Below are 14,764 nucleotides of genomic sequence, written 5' to 3' on the forward strand. Positions count from 1 at the left end.
AAATCGCCCATTATTATAATGTTTCTCAATTTGTCAGGTTTCCTAATTTCTGTAAACATTTCTTCATCTGTCCGTTCTGTCCTGGTGGCTGGTAGTACATTCCTACCGGCATACTCTTTCCCTTCACAAATGAAATTTCTATCCATAATGATTCCACACTGCTATCTGTGTCATGTAGAATATTTATTTTGTTCGACCCAATTCCCTCTTTAACATGTAGTGCAACCCCCTCTCCAGTTTGATCCACTCTATCATCGAGATATAATTTGTACCCTGATAACACAGTGTCCCATTGCTTGTCTTTCTTCCACCAGGTATATCTACCTCATCATTTAGTGCTATATACTCCAACTCTGGGATAAGCAGTATGAAATGTTTTGTACTTTTTTGGGATCTTGCTAGGTATTTGTGACCTGGATTGGCCACTGTTGGAAACAGGATGGTGGGCTTGATGGACCTTTGGTCTGTCCCAGTGTGGCAACACTTATGTGCTTGGGATTCTGAATGGAATCTTTCTACTCTTTGGGGTTCCACATGGAATGTTGCTACACTTTGAAATTCCGCATGGAATCTTGTTATTCTTTAGAATTCTAGAATCTTGCTACTCTTTGGGGTTCTACATGGAATGTTGCTACTATTGGGTACTTGTGACCTGGATTGGCCACTGTTGGAAACAGGATGCTGGGCTTGATGGACCTCTGGTCTGTCCCAGTGTGGCAACACTTACATGCTTGGGATTCTGAATGGAATCTTTCTACTCTTTGGGGTTCCACATGGAATGTTGCTACTATTTGGATTTCTGTCAGGTACTTGTGACCTGGATTGGCCACTGTTGGAAACAGGATGCTGGGCTTGAAGGACCTTTGGCCTGTCCCAGTGTGGCAACACTTAAGTGCTTGGGATTCTGAATGGAATCTTTCTACTCTTTGGGGTTCCACGTGGAATGTTGCTACACTTTGAAATTCTGCATGGAATCTTGTTATTCTTTAGAATTCTAGAATCTTGCTACTCTTTGGGGTTCTACATGGAATGTTGCTACTATTGGGTACTTGTGACCTGGATTGGCCACTGTTGGAAACAGGATGCTGGACTTGATGGACCTTTGGTCTTTCCCAGTATGGCAACACTTATGTACTTATGTGCTTGGGATTCTGAATGGAATCTTTCTACTCTTTAGGGTTCTAAATGGAATGTTGCTACTATTGGGTACTTGTGACCTGGATTGGCCACTGTTGGAAACAGGATGCTGGACTTGATGGACCTTTGGTCTTTCCCAGTATGGCAACACTTATGTACTTATGTGCTTGGGATTCTGAATGGAATCTTTCTACTCTTTGGGGTTCCACGTGGAATGTTGCTACACTTTGAAATTCTGCATGGAATCTTGTTATTCTTTAGAATTCTAGAATCTTGCTACTCTTTGGGGTTCTACATGGAATGTTGCTACTATTGGGTACTTGTGATCTGGATTGGCCACTGTTGGAAACAGGATGCTGGGCTTGATGGACCTTTGGTCTGTTCCAGTGTGGCAATACTTATGCTCTTATGTACTTACGAACTCTCCTATCTTATTTATAGGCTTCAAGCATTTGTGTATAGACACTTCAAATTGTGTTTTTTCCTAGTATCTACAAGCTGCTTTGAAGTTGACTGGGATAATTTGTCATCTTTTACTCTGCTATCCCATTAAACACTCCTGGCTTTCTTTCACCATTATTGAACCCCCTCTACTGAGATTCCCTAAAGATTCTGTTTCAGTAGTATCCTTCGAGGATACTCCACATCGAACCATGCGCTCCTACGCAACTGTCTGCTTTCCTCCCATTTTAGTTTAAAAGCTGCACCATCTCCTGGTTCCACCCCGGTTAATCCTTTTGGGACAGGCTCCCCCTTCCCCTGAATGTTGTCCAGTTCCTAGCAAATATAAATCCCATTGTCACAATCACACATTGAGACCGCGGAGCTCTGCCTTATCAATCCTGCTGTCTACAGAAAACACCTCCTACACGTGAGCAATATTGCTTTACCCACAGACAGGGTGGGCAGTAGTGAAAGAGTCTGTTTCTGCAGTTGAGATGCTGTGATACTCGGAGAAATGCCTTTGCCTTTTGCCTTATTCCAGACTTGTCCTGACTCGGTGTCCTCCTGGGTTGAGAGGTGATGGGCACGAGAACTCAGCAATGTCAGGAAGGGGCAGCAGTACTTCTGCTGAAGGGAAATACAGTACATATGATTGGTGACATAGCTAGGAAGCGAGAATGACACGGGCGAGGGAGCAGGGAGGCTGGAAACCCAGTACTGGACTGGCTAACAATCCCATCTGTTGTTACTCTATCCAGATAACCAGTGCCTTTGATATGGAATCTGTGACCTTCAAAAAGCTGGTGAAAGGCCATGCCTACTCGGTGACTGCACTGAAAGAGGTGAGTGGGGGAGGTGAACCTCTGGCTGCAAGGTGATGGCTGCTGATACCAGCTCTGTATCACTTTCACGCTGCTTCTTCACAGGTGAATTACCGGGGTCGTCAGGAGGTGCTGATTCGCATACGGAATCCTTGGGGTGAAGTGGAATGGACTGGGGCATGGAGTGATAAGTAAGTAGCAAAGACATCTGCACCAGGCTTTACTGTACTGCTGACAGCATCAGTAACGTTCTTGCAGGGACGCAAAGAGTTCTTAAAACATAAGTATTAAACAATGCTCAGACCACAATCAATAAATTGCTATGGGGCCCTGGCAGGTTGGAGGCACTGCTGTGGGGAAGCTCACTTCACTGGGGCCCTGGTAGGTTGGGGGCACTGCTGTGGGGAAGATTACCTTGGTAGGGCCCTGGCAGGTCGGGGGCACTGCTGTGGGGAAGCTCACTTCACTGGGGCTCTGGCAGGTCGGGGGCACTGCTGTGAGGAAGCTCACTTTACTGGGGCCCTGGCAGGTTGGGGGCACTGCTGTGGGGAAGATTGCCTTGCTGGGGCCCTGGCAGGTCGGGGGCACTGCTGTGGGGAACATTAACTTGCTGGGGCCCTGGCACGTCGGGGGCACTGCTGTGAGGAAGCTCACTTTACTGGGGCCCTGGCAGGTTGGGGGCACTGCTGTGGGGAAGATTGCCTTGGTAGGGCCCTGGCAGGTCAGGGGCACTGCTGTGGGGAAGCTCACTTCACTGGGGCCCTGGTAGGTTGGGGGCACTGCTGTGGGGAAGATTACCTTTGCTGGGGCCCTGGCAGGTCGGGGGCACTGCTGTGGGGAAGCTCAGTTCACTGGGGCTCTGGTAGGTTGGGGGCACTGCTGTGGGGAAGATTACCTTGGTAGGGCCCTGGCAGGTCGGGGGCACTGCTGTGGGGAAGCTCAGTTCACTGGGGCTCTGGTAGGTTGGGGGCACTGCTGTGGGGAAGATTACCTTGGTAGAGCCCTGGCACGTCGGGGGCACTGCTGTGAGGAAGCTCACTTCACTGGGGCCCTGGCAGGTTGGGGGCACTGCTGTGAGGAAGCTCACTTCACTGGGGGCCCTGGCAGGTCAGGGGCACTGCTGTGGGGAAGCTCACTTCACTGGGGCCCTGGTAGGTTGGGGGCACTGCTGTGGGGAAGATTACCTTGGTAGGGCCCTGGCAGGTCGGGGGCACTGCTGTGAGGAAGCTCACTTCACTGGGGCCCTGGCAGGTCGGGGGCACTGCTGTGAGGAAGCTCACTTCACTGGGGCCCTGGCAGGTCGGGGGCACTGCTGTGAGGAAGCTCACTTCACTGGGGCCCTGGCAGATCGGGGGCACTGCTGTGAGGAAGCTCACTTCACTGGGGCCCTGGCAGGTCGGGGGCATTGCTGTGAGGAAGCTCACTTCACTGGGGCCCTGGCAGGTCGGGGCACTGCTGTGAGGAAGCTCACTTCACTGGGGCCCTGGCAGATTGGGGGCACTGCTGTGGGGAAGCTCACTTCACTGGGGCCCTGGCAGGTCGGGGGCACTGCTCTGAGGAAATTCACTTCACTAGGGTGTTGGAAGCTTGGTTCCCTATGGTTTCTGATCCCGATAGCCTCATACGGTTTCTGGATCTGGAGAGCTTTCTCCCTCACGACCTCCTCCTTTTCTGAATTCTTTCCTACTGCTTTTAGCAAAATGGAGCTCTTTTCCCCGCTATTGAGTATTTTTGATTTGTACCCCGCTTTGATGGTATTGCCTTAAGCGGTAATCAAATGACACAACCGTGAAGCTTGACTCGCTGCCTCTGTTCTATAATGACAGCTCTCCGGAGTGGAATGAAGTGGATCCATCGGAACAGGAAGATCTGCGCCTTAAGATGGAAGACGGGGAATTCTGGTAAGCAAACTGTCAAAATATTCAAAAAGCATCAGGGCAGGCCACGCACCATATAGTGTTAAAGATGCAGTGCTGGGGGGGGGGAAGTTCAGTTTAGGAGCAGAAGGGTATTTCCAGTGTATTTGTAATCAGTAAGATTTATACATATGCAGAGTATGGCATTGTTTGCAAATGGCTCCTGAATTCACATCCATGATTCATAGTTCTTAAACACGGGTGCTGTTGTCAGGTTGGGAGGGACGTACAACGTGCAGGACGTCAGACTAGAACGAAGCCTTGCGCGGGATTGGGAAGAAGAGGACCTCGGCTCGGCTGGAGGGGGTTGGGGTCCCCCGCCAGCAAAGGTAGGCGATGGCGGGTTGGCGGCGGGAGGGGGGGGGGGTCGAGAGGGTCGTCAGCAGGGTGGTCCAGGGGCAAATCTATGGGGGGGGGCCTAGGCCCCCGTGGCCCCATACTGGCCATGCAATATGTCCACCTAGTATAACTAAGTAACTGCTGTCAGTATAAGATGGGCTGGGTTTGGGGCAGAGCAGACAGCCAGCACAGGATCACACTATGCATTTATTCAGTGCCACTCCTGTACGGATGACAGCACTGAATTCAGAGATTAATTTAAGCACCATTGTTAAATACAACTGTTAATTTAAGGGCTGGCTGAAAATTGACCCCCCCCCCCCCCCCCCCCCCCAGTTTTGTCCCTTTGGCCTGCTTTTTCCATGTCATTCCAGTAAAAGATCTCCCAACTACGTACCCACAGGAGCAGTCACTCCCACAGCCTCTGTGCACTGAGTGGCCAAAAAGCAGGGGGGTGGGGAGTGGGCTGCAGGGTAGGAGTGAGGTGCAGTAATAGAGCTGGATGTGAGGGTCTCAGTACAGGAATAGCTGAAGGCTGCAAGGCAGGAATCAGGTGTATTGGCAGAGCTGTATATGTCAGGGTCTCAATACTGGACTAGCAGGAAGTGTTGCTTGGCAGGAATGAGGTGCATTACCTGAGTCCTGTGTGCATCTTGTTTCCTATCCATGGATTCTCTAGGATGTCCTTCCAAGAATTTCTCAGACAGTTTTCCCGGCTGGAGATTTGTAACCTGACCCCTGATGCCCTGAATAAGGATGATGTCGGTAAATGGCACACCACAGTGTATGAAGGCACCTGGAGACGGGGCAGCACAGCTGGGGGCTGCAGGAACAATCCTGGTAAGAACTAGTACTCTCTGTCTGCATCTACTCACTCACTATGATTCCTTCCTCACCTTCTGTCAGCACCCGCTTACCTCCCCACCTTCTGTTAGCAGTTGCTCACCATAATACTCCCTTCACCTTCTGTCAGCATGCGCTCACCATGATTCCCTCCTCACCCTCTGTCAGCACGCACTCACCATGCTCTCCCCTCACCTTCTGTCAGCGCTTGCTCACCATGAATTTAGCCTCATCCTGAGTCAGCACCTGTTCACCATAACTCCCTCCATGCCCTCTGTCAGCACCCACTCACCAGGACTCCCTTCACCCTCTGTCAGCACTAGCTCACCATGACTCTCCCCTCACCTTCTGTCAGCACCACTCACCAGGACTCCCTTCTCACTCTCTCACTCTCTATCAGCAGTTGCACCCGTTCACCATGACTCCCTCCACCCTCTGTCCGCACCAGCTCACCAGGACTCTCCCTTCACCTTCGTTCAGCACCCACTCAGGTGGTTGTGTAAGGTATTATCTCTTATTCTGATCGAGGTGATTTCCAGCTGTGTTATGGATTCCTCAATGGGTTCCACTTTTTTCCCATTTCTAATCCAGTGTAGGATTTTGTAACCTGGAATGCAATGGTCTAGGATTATAGGGTCTTCTTTGTCATGGATCCAAGCTTTGTTAAGAAATACCAGTCCGAGGTCTTCATCTGATATCCAGTCTTTGATCAATTCAGTCTTGTTGACCGCTGATCTGGCATTGATATATCCCACCGGTATCGGAAGATGGGAGTCTTCTGTTGTCGAGGTTGTGTTGATTTTCACTAGTTGACGCTTGATTGGATTTTTATCTTGGTTGGTTCCCTTCTTCGCTGTTTGTTGTGTTTCGGTTGTTGGGCGTGTCTCTTCAGCTGTGTTTGTAGTTAAGTTAGTCCGTCTGTTTGAAGGGATTCTATTTTGTTGAGGAACTGTGTTTTTTGTTGTTGTGTGAATTGAAATACAAAGTATTGGTATTTTGTTATTGTTTCTTAGTGTAAGGGCTCCTGTGTTGGATAACAGGGTTAGGATAAAAATGCCTACTAGGAATTTTGTTATGTTCATTTTGTAACTGTCGGGTTGTTGGAGGGTTGATAATTGCTTTGGTGCTTGCATTTGGATCCTAAGTCAGCTTAGTTTAGTTTCCAGGCTGTGAAACCTAGATTCCTCTGTAGGATTCCTCAGACTCGTTCTCTCTAGCTGTGCTGTTGCGCCGTCCTGTTCCTCACTGTGGTCAGCAAGGTCATGGGTGCCTGCCCAGGTCACACGCATCTGCTCAAATTTAAATTTTTTTTTTTTTTTAATTTCTTGTGATCTGATCTGCCCTTTTACTGAGGCTCAGGCACTGCTCTTAAAAATCTCTTTCAGTTCTTGGTTGATTGAAGTAGTGGAGAAGTGTAAGGCGAGGGAACCATGTTGTGGTGCCCCAGGTTCCCGAGGGAAACTTGTATCTCTTTGCTTCTGCAGAGCTGTGTCCACCGCTTCCCTCGTGTTTTGACCGCAGTAGTGTGGAGCAGCACTTGCCACTGCTGCTTGTGTCCGTGCCCCTCGCTGCCACTCTTGTCCGAGCCCGCACCGTCGCTCATCGGTTGTGCCTGCCACTTGCATTTGCCTTGACGTCACTTCTCACAGCTGTGCCGGGTCAGTCACTGCTCGCTGCTGCGCCGGGTCAGCCACAGCTCATTGTATGCAGCTTCCCGTGTGTGGCTGAAGTCCGGCCTCTGGATCCAGATCGCAATGCCGGAATTGCTGTCCTCAGGGCTCTGAGCTGCACCGATGCCGTTCGAGGAGAAGGGGGTGGTAAGATCTGGCTGCTCCAGGCCGAGGAACGGATTCACTTGGCCAAAGAAACCCGGTATTGCCATGACTCTCCCCTCACCTTCTGTCACCACTCGCTCACCATGATTCCCTCCTTAACCTCTGTCAGCACCCGCTCACCATGACTGTCTCCTGTGCATGTCTCTTTGTGTGTCTCTGTGTGATTACCTGAGTTCCTGTATCTTCTGTGTATGTCTCTGTGAGGTTACCTGAGTTCCTGTATCTCCTGTGCATGTGTCTTTGTGTGTCTATGTGCGATTACCGGAGTTCCTATGTCTTCTGCGTGTGTCTCTGTGAGGTTATCTGAGTTCCTCTATCTTCTGTGTCTTTTCTGGTCCCCCTTAATGTCTCTGTTTGTGGTTCTGTTCAAGCCTACATCTGCACTTCCGGTGTCTGGGCTGTTCCTGACCTCAGTCTGTCTTCTCTTGGTCCTTTCTGCAGCTACCTTCTGGATCAACCCGCAGTTTAAGATCACGCTCCTGGAGGAGGATGATGACCCTGAGGATAATGAACTGGCCTGCTCTTGCCTTGTGGCTCTCATGCAGAAGAATCGGCGGCAGGAGCGGAGAACGGGGGGTGACCTCCATACAATTGGATTTGCTGTCTATGAGGTATCACTTTCAGAAGCCCTTCGTTCCTCTTTCTTCCTCCTGTCTCCTTTTTCTTCTCTCTCTCTTTCTTTACATTACATTACGTAAACCTTTATATTTCTCAATGCACCAAAACATTTCTCTGAGGCTTCCAGAATAGTTTCCTGGGCAAAAAAACCAATACAATAAATAAAATTACACAACACTCATCAGATCAATGTCTCAATAGACTTAAAAGCTTACATCTAAATATTTTTTTAAAGAAAATGCTTTCAAAACCTTTCAGAATGCTACATAATTCTGATCTGTGGAAGGAGAGAATTCCACACAAAGGAAGGTAAGGAAAACTCAATGAAAATACGCTCTTATAACGTAGACACTTAGGGTCAGGAAAATGCAATAGCATAGTGCTTTACAGCGTTTTTAACTTAAACATATTAAACTCGTCATATAAGACGGAGCCCTTCCATAAATTATTCTAACTACCATTCTGCACAGTTTGGATTGGATGCTCACCTCTATCGATAACCAATGAAGACCTCTAAGCAATGGAGTTACTCTATCATATCTATAAGTACATAAGTAATGCCACACTGGGAAAAGACCAAGGGTCCATCGAGCCCAGCATCCTGTCCACGACAGCGGCCAATCCAGGCCAAGGGCACCTGGCGAGCTTCCCAAACGTACAAACATTCTATACAATCAAGCCATTGTGACATCACTAATGAGGTTGGCTCTTATTGGTGGAATGAGCCACTATGACATCACAATAGGTTAAATCACTGCTCTATGTAATAAAAGTGAGCCAAGTAGAGGACATAAGTACATAAGTAATGCCACACTGGGAAAAGACCAAGGGTCCATCGAGCCCAGCATCCTGTCCACGACAGCGGCCAATCCAGGCCAAGGGCACCTGGCGAGCTTCCCAAACGTACAAACATTCTATACTTGTTATTCCCGGAATTGTGGATTTTTCCCAAGTCCATTTAGTAGTGGTCTGTGGACTTGTCCTTTAGAAAACCGTCCAACCCCTATGGGCAGAATAAATCAGGTGAGAACCGTGTAGTTTTTTCTAAAGAAATTTATGACAACCAGTGCAAATAACGTTGCAGTAATCCAGCTGCCAAAGAAGCAAACTTTGCACTAGTAGTGGAAAAACTGATGTTACACAATCACGAATTCTCCTCAGTTTTCTTAATATTAAATCAAACAAAATAAAACATGGAAAAGAAAATAAGATGATACCTTTTTTATTGGACATAACTTAATACATTTCTTGATTAGCTTTCGAAGGTTGCCCTTCTTCCTCAGATCGGAAATAAGCAAATGTGCTAGCTGACAGTGTATATAAGTGAAAACATTCAAGCATTACTATGACAGTCTGACAGGGTGGGAGGATGGGGTTCAAGCATTACTATGACAGTAAAATAGATACTATTGGAGATTCTACATGGAATGTTGCTACTATTGGAGATTCTACATGGAATGTTGCTAGTCCACTAGCAACATTCCATGTAGAAGGCTGCGCAGGCTTCTGTTTCTGTGAGTCTGACGTCCTGCACGTACGTGCAGGACGTCAGACTCACAGAAGCAGAAGCCTGCGCGGCCACATTGGTGATCTACAAGGGCCGACTTCTACATGGAATGTTGCTAGTGGAATAGCAACATTCCATGTAGAATCTATAGAAATCAAACAAAATAAAACATGGAAAAGAAAATAAGATGATACCTTTTTTATTGGACATAACTTAATACATTTCTTGATTAGCTTTCGAAGGTTGCCCTTCTTCCTCAGATCGGAAAAGAGATCTGATCCGATCTGAGGAAGAAGGGCAACCTTCGAAAGCTAATCAAGAAATGTATTATGTCCAATAAAAAAGGTATCATCTTATTTTCTTTTCCATGTTTTATTTTGTTTGATTTCTATTGATAACCTTAAGAGTGGACTAACACGGCTACCACACTCCTCTACTTAATATTAAAAAAAGACTTCTTTACAAGTGCATTTAATTGCAGCTGTGCTATCAGCGAACTATCCCCAAAACCTTTATATTAGACTCAAATTTAAAACTGGGATTCCCCAGTTTAAGTATGTTGTCGTTCCAGATGTTTTCAGACTGAGGTGCAGAGAAGGGCGACTAAAATGATAGTGGGGATGGGACGACTTCCCTATGAAGAAAGACTAAGATAGAGGTATATAAAATATTGAGTGGAGTGGAACAGGTGGATGTGAATCTTCTGTTTACGCTTTCCAAAAATACTAGGACTAGGGGGCATGCGATGAAAATACAGTGTAGTAAATTTAAAACAAATGGAGAAACCTTTTCTTCACCCAACGCATAATTAAACTCTGGAATTCGCTGCCGGAGAAAGTGGTGAAGGCGGTTAGCTTAGCAGAGTTTAAAAAGGGGTTAGACGGTTTCCTAAAGGACAAGTCCATAAACCACTACTAAATGGACTTGGGAAAAATCCACAATTCCAGGAATAACATGTATAGAATGTTTGTACGTTTGGGAAGCTCGCCAGGTGCCCTTGGCCTGGATTGGCCGCTGTCGTGGACAGGATGCTGGGCTCGATGGACCCTTGGTCTTTTCCCAGTGTGGCATTACTTATGTACTTATGACCTATTAAGAGAAATTTGATTTAATCTTCAGCTTCAAAGTATGGACGAAAATCAAATGTTCTATCAGATATAAGTAGTCTTTAATTGATACATTCCTGTGAAGAGTGTAATTCTCTTTGCTCTCTGTCTTTCTGCTCTTTATTCTGTTTGCTCTTCTCTCTTCTCTCTTTTCTGTCTCCTCCTCCTCTCTTTTTCTGCTGTTTCTTCTCTCCCCCAGTTTCCTCACTTCTCTTTTTCCCTCCTTTCTTACCACTCTTTCTCTTCTCTTCCCCACTCTCCTCTTTGAAATACAGAAATTTTAATTGATTTGACAGTTTGTACATGTTATACAAGTCCTTTTTAGTAAAATGTTACAGAGTACAGAGAGGATGGCAATAAGGATAATAAGGTTCATATGGTCCCTGGTCAGGTCACATTTCGGGTCCAGTGGCAGGATACAACATGTTTTGCTGCTCCAGCTGCAGTTTCTCCTCTTTCCCCCCGGGATTATACAGTTTGCCCTGCTCGTTCTTTGATTTTCTCTCTCAGTTTGGAAATGTGCGTCTCTGAATTCTTTCTTTCCAGCACTCACAAATCCAAGATGCAGATCCCTTCCTGTCACGCTCGTCACACTGAGAGGTGAGCCCCTGTACTCGATGAGGGAAACCCCTCACCAAGCTGTCGGCCAAAACCCTGAGTACCCCCCGGTGTCAACCACCGTTCCCCAGGGGTTGAGCCCCTGAGTGCAAGTAGCCAACAGCGGAGAGAACAAAGTCCAGCACAAAGTCCACAGGGTAAGACCAGGCAGCGAGGAACGAAGATCCAGGGACAGGCAAAGGCCAAAACCAGGCAGCGGTCAATAGCAGGTCCAGAGGCAGGCTAGGGTCAAAACCAGGCAGCAGTCAATAGCAGATCCAGGAACCGGCAGAGCAACTATCCAGCGAGCTGAGTAGAAGCCAAAGCACCGAAGAACTGAGAACAGGGCCTAAAATAGTGTGAGCATTAGAGCTAAGCTTGCACAGCTGAATACAAGATGGCTGCCCCCATCGGAGACACCCTGTGCCCAAATATGGGCTTCCTTCCTGAAGCTGCCCCACTCCAAGATGGCTGCCCCCACCACAGCCGCCCCTACCAAAGATTGCCACCAGAACCTGGAAAAAGCCCCAAACAAAGATGGCTGACAATCCTCCGGTGCCCTGCACTGCAGAGACAGGGACATGACACTTCCCTTGGTACTTGAATCTCTGAAATATCAGGTCCCCTGGTCCCAGGCAGTCCAACTCAGAACACTGCTCTGCAACACACAGGGCTGGCCCAACCATTAGGTAAGACAATAGCTCAAAGAGCCATCAGCACATCCTTAACCTGCAGCAAGGGGGCAGCAAAGAGCATCTGCATTTTCAGCACTTCCTTGTCATACCAGACCAGTCCAGACTTAATGGGTTACGTCCATCATCCACAGAGAAAAATAGTTCTTCTGATTCGCCCCATAAGGTCATTGTGTAGCCCAGAGTGTTCAGCTCCTCTGTGGTCCTTTTCAGCCAGCTCCTGCCCCAGGTCTCCTGGGTATCAGTTGAGGAGGGGGTTTTCTCTTGGAGGATGTTTGCTCCTTTTCTCTCAAAAACTATGGTTGGAGCTGGGTGACGCTAGTGGTGCCAGGTCCCTCCCCCTCTCCTCCCCCCCTCCATCACTATTCAGTGGTTGTGTGGCTGATTTCTTTTGCTGCAAATAGGATTACCTACAGATAAGTTATTTTAACAGGATTTTCTTCTCTCCCGATAAGTATTTTTGCCAGTTCCTTTTACCATGTGAGTTCTAATGAACTCAGTTCACAGCAGGAAAAGCCTCGTAGTTTTTTTCTGTCTGTTTCTTCTTCTCATGCTGCTCTTCATTCTCGTTTTCCTATGTGCAAACCGGTGTTTTATTCTCCAGGGGACTTTCCCTTTCGGCTTATGTCTGTCAGTAGTGCATGGCTGTGAGCTCAGCCTTGGTTGGGATAGAAACAGGCTGCTGGCACTAATGTTTAAAGGGAAAGGGAAATGGGACTTGATATACCGCCTTTCTGTGCTTTTTGCAACTGCATTCAAAGCGGTTTACATAGTATATACAGGTCCTTATTTGTACCTGGGGCAATGGAGGGTTAAGTGACTTGCCCAGAGTCACAAGGAGCTGCAGTGGGAATTGAACCCAGTTCCTAAGGATCAAAGTCCACTGCACTAACCACTAGGCTACTCCTCCAAGAGCAACATTCCATGTAGAATCTCAAATAGTAGCAACATTCCAGAATCTCAAATCACTCCTTGAGATTCCAGAATCTTGCTATTCTTTGGGGTTCTACATGGAATGTTGCTATTGTGTATGGAATCTTGGAAATGGGACTTGATATACCCCCTTTCTGAGGTTTTTGCAACTACATTCAAAGCGGTTTACATATATTCAGGTACTTATTTTGTACCAGGGGCAATGGAGGGTTAAGTGACTTGCCCAGAGTCACAAGGAGCTGCCTGTGCTGGGAATCGAACTCACGTCCTCAGTTCCCCAGGACCAAAGTCCACCACCATAACCACTAGGGCACTCCTTCACTCCTAATGTTGCTACTCTTTGAGATTGTGTATGGAATCTTGGAACTGGGACTTGATATACTGCCTTTCTGTGGTTTTTGCAACTACATTCAAAGCAGTTTACATAGTATATACAGGTACTTATTTTGTACCTGAGGCAATGGAGGGTTAAGTGGCTTGCCCAGAGTCACAAGAAGCTGCAATGGGAATTGAACCCAGTTCCCCAAGATCAAAGTCCGCTGCAATAACCACTAGGCTACTCCTCCACTTTTATTGAAAGAGCAACTTTTAAATTAGAACTGGGGGGGGGGGGGGGGGGGGGGGGGGAGCTGACTGTCACTCAGGAGCGCATGGTTTACAGTGAGGCATCCTTGAAGGATCCTATTATAACAGGAGGTTTAGAGAATCCCAATAGAGAGGTTTCTATAAAGGTGAAAGAAAGCCAGGAGTGTTTAAGGTAGAACACAGCAAAGGTTGCAAACTATCCCTGTCAAATTCTAAGCAGCTTTTAGATGTAAGGAAAAAACACACTTTGAAGTGTCTGTATTCAAATGCTAGAAGTCTAAACAATAAGTTAGGAGAGTCTATGGATTACTCTATCCATTTATGGATCAGCAGCATTGTGGGCATCACTTAGGAATATCCTTCCAAGCAGCGTTTTCCGACATCTGTATTTTGCTTGCACCTTGTTAGGCAGGTTTTGACAACCGATTTGCCTCCAGCCTGCTTGTCTTTCTAGTCGTGTTACCTGACTGCAGTGTTTCTTCCCCTGCCAGGCCCCTGCTTGCTAAGCATCTTTGTATGCGCCATTCCTTCTAGGTATGGCCTGATTTGTTTCTCTTCACTTTTTAGCTGGTCTGCTTGGTTACCGTCACAGCTGGTCTACGTTTGTTAGGTATATTTACCTGTTCTGTAGCTCACTTTTGTGTGTAGAGCACAGATCCACCTCCAGGTGTACCCTGCAGCTCCATCTCTCTGTGTGCAGCAAAGCTTCATCTCTCGAAGTTGCATGTTAATCTAACTCTGGAAGTAGAACATGCATCCGTCTCTAGGAGTGTTCCACGGTTCCATCTCTTGAGGTGGTGGTCAACTCTTTCTCTAGATGTAGAGGGCGGCTCCACCCTTAGATGTGGAATACAGTTTAATCCCTGGCCCTGAAGGCCAGTTCTGTTTCTAAGTATGGAGAGTACTCGTATCTTTGCAGACTGAGCACTGCTCCATTTCAGACTGCCAGATTTGGCTTGTCTTCTCATTTCCATCTCTATGTCAGTAGGTAAAGCACAGCTGTTCATTTGTCTGTGGAAAGTGGCTTGATCTGTCTTCAATTCGCAGCTCAGTTTATCTATAGGGCACTGCTCACGGCTCCCTCCTATTGTCAGAGGCCACTCTGTCTTCCACTAAGACACTACCTCATCTTAACTCTGGAGCACTCTTGTGTCTTATGATGTTGATCCATATCTCCATGTCTGCACGTCCAGTGGGATTCCATATCTGGACGTGACACGACACCCTATTTCTGCACAGGGATTCCAGCTTCTCTAAATGTGGTTCAGCTCCATTTCTGCATATTGAGCATGACGCCATCTCTCCGTAAACGGCATGGTTCTATCTTTGGATGAAGGGCGCACATCTATCCCTTTCTGTAATGGCTGACTGTGGCTCCATTATGGGATTTT

The 14,764-nt window shown here is 47.4% G+C and overlaps 1 protein-coding gene across 1 annotated transcript in view; it reads left to right on the forward strand.

Moving 5' to 3' along the window:
* CAPN11 (calpain 11) overlaps positions 1–14,764 on the forward strand; it is a 159,938-nt gene that overhangs the window by 115,554 nt on the left and 29,620 nt on the right. The window contains exons 7-11 of the mRNA XM_030195746.1: positions 2,340–2,423; positions 2,508–2,593; positions 4,229–4,303; positions 5,337–5,497; positions 7,777–7,946. Of these exons, the coding sequence (XP_030051606.1) occupies positions 2,340–2,423; positions 2,508–2,593; positions 4,229–4,303; positions 5,337–5,497; positions 7,777–7,946 (576 nt within the window). The remainder of the gene's footprint in view (positions 1–2,339; positions 2,424–2,507; positions 2,594–4,228; positions 4,304–5,336; positions 5,498–7,776; positions 7,947–14,764) is intronic.

Source organism: Microcaecilia unicolor, chromosome 3 (genome assembly GCF_901765095.1).
Source record: "Microcaecilia unicolor chromosome 3, aMicUni1.1, whole genome shotgun sequence".
Taxonomy (NCBI): Eukaryota; Metazoa; Chordata; class Amphibia; order Gymnophiona; family Siphonopidae; genus Microcaecilia; species Microcaecilia unicolor.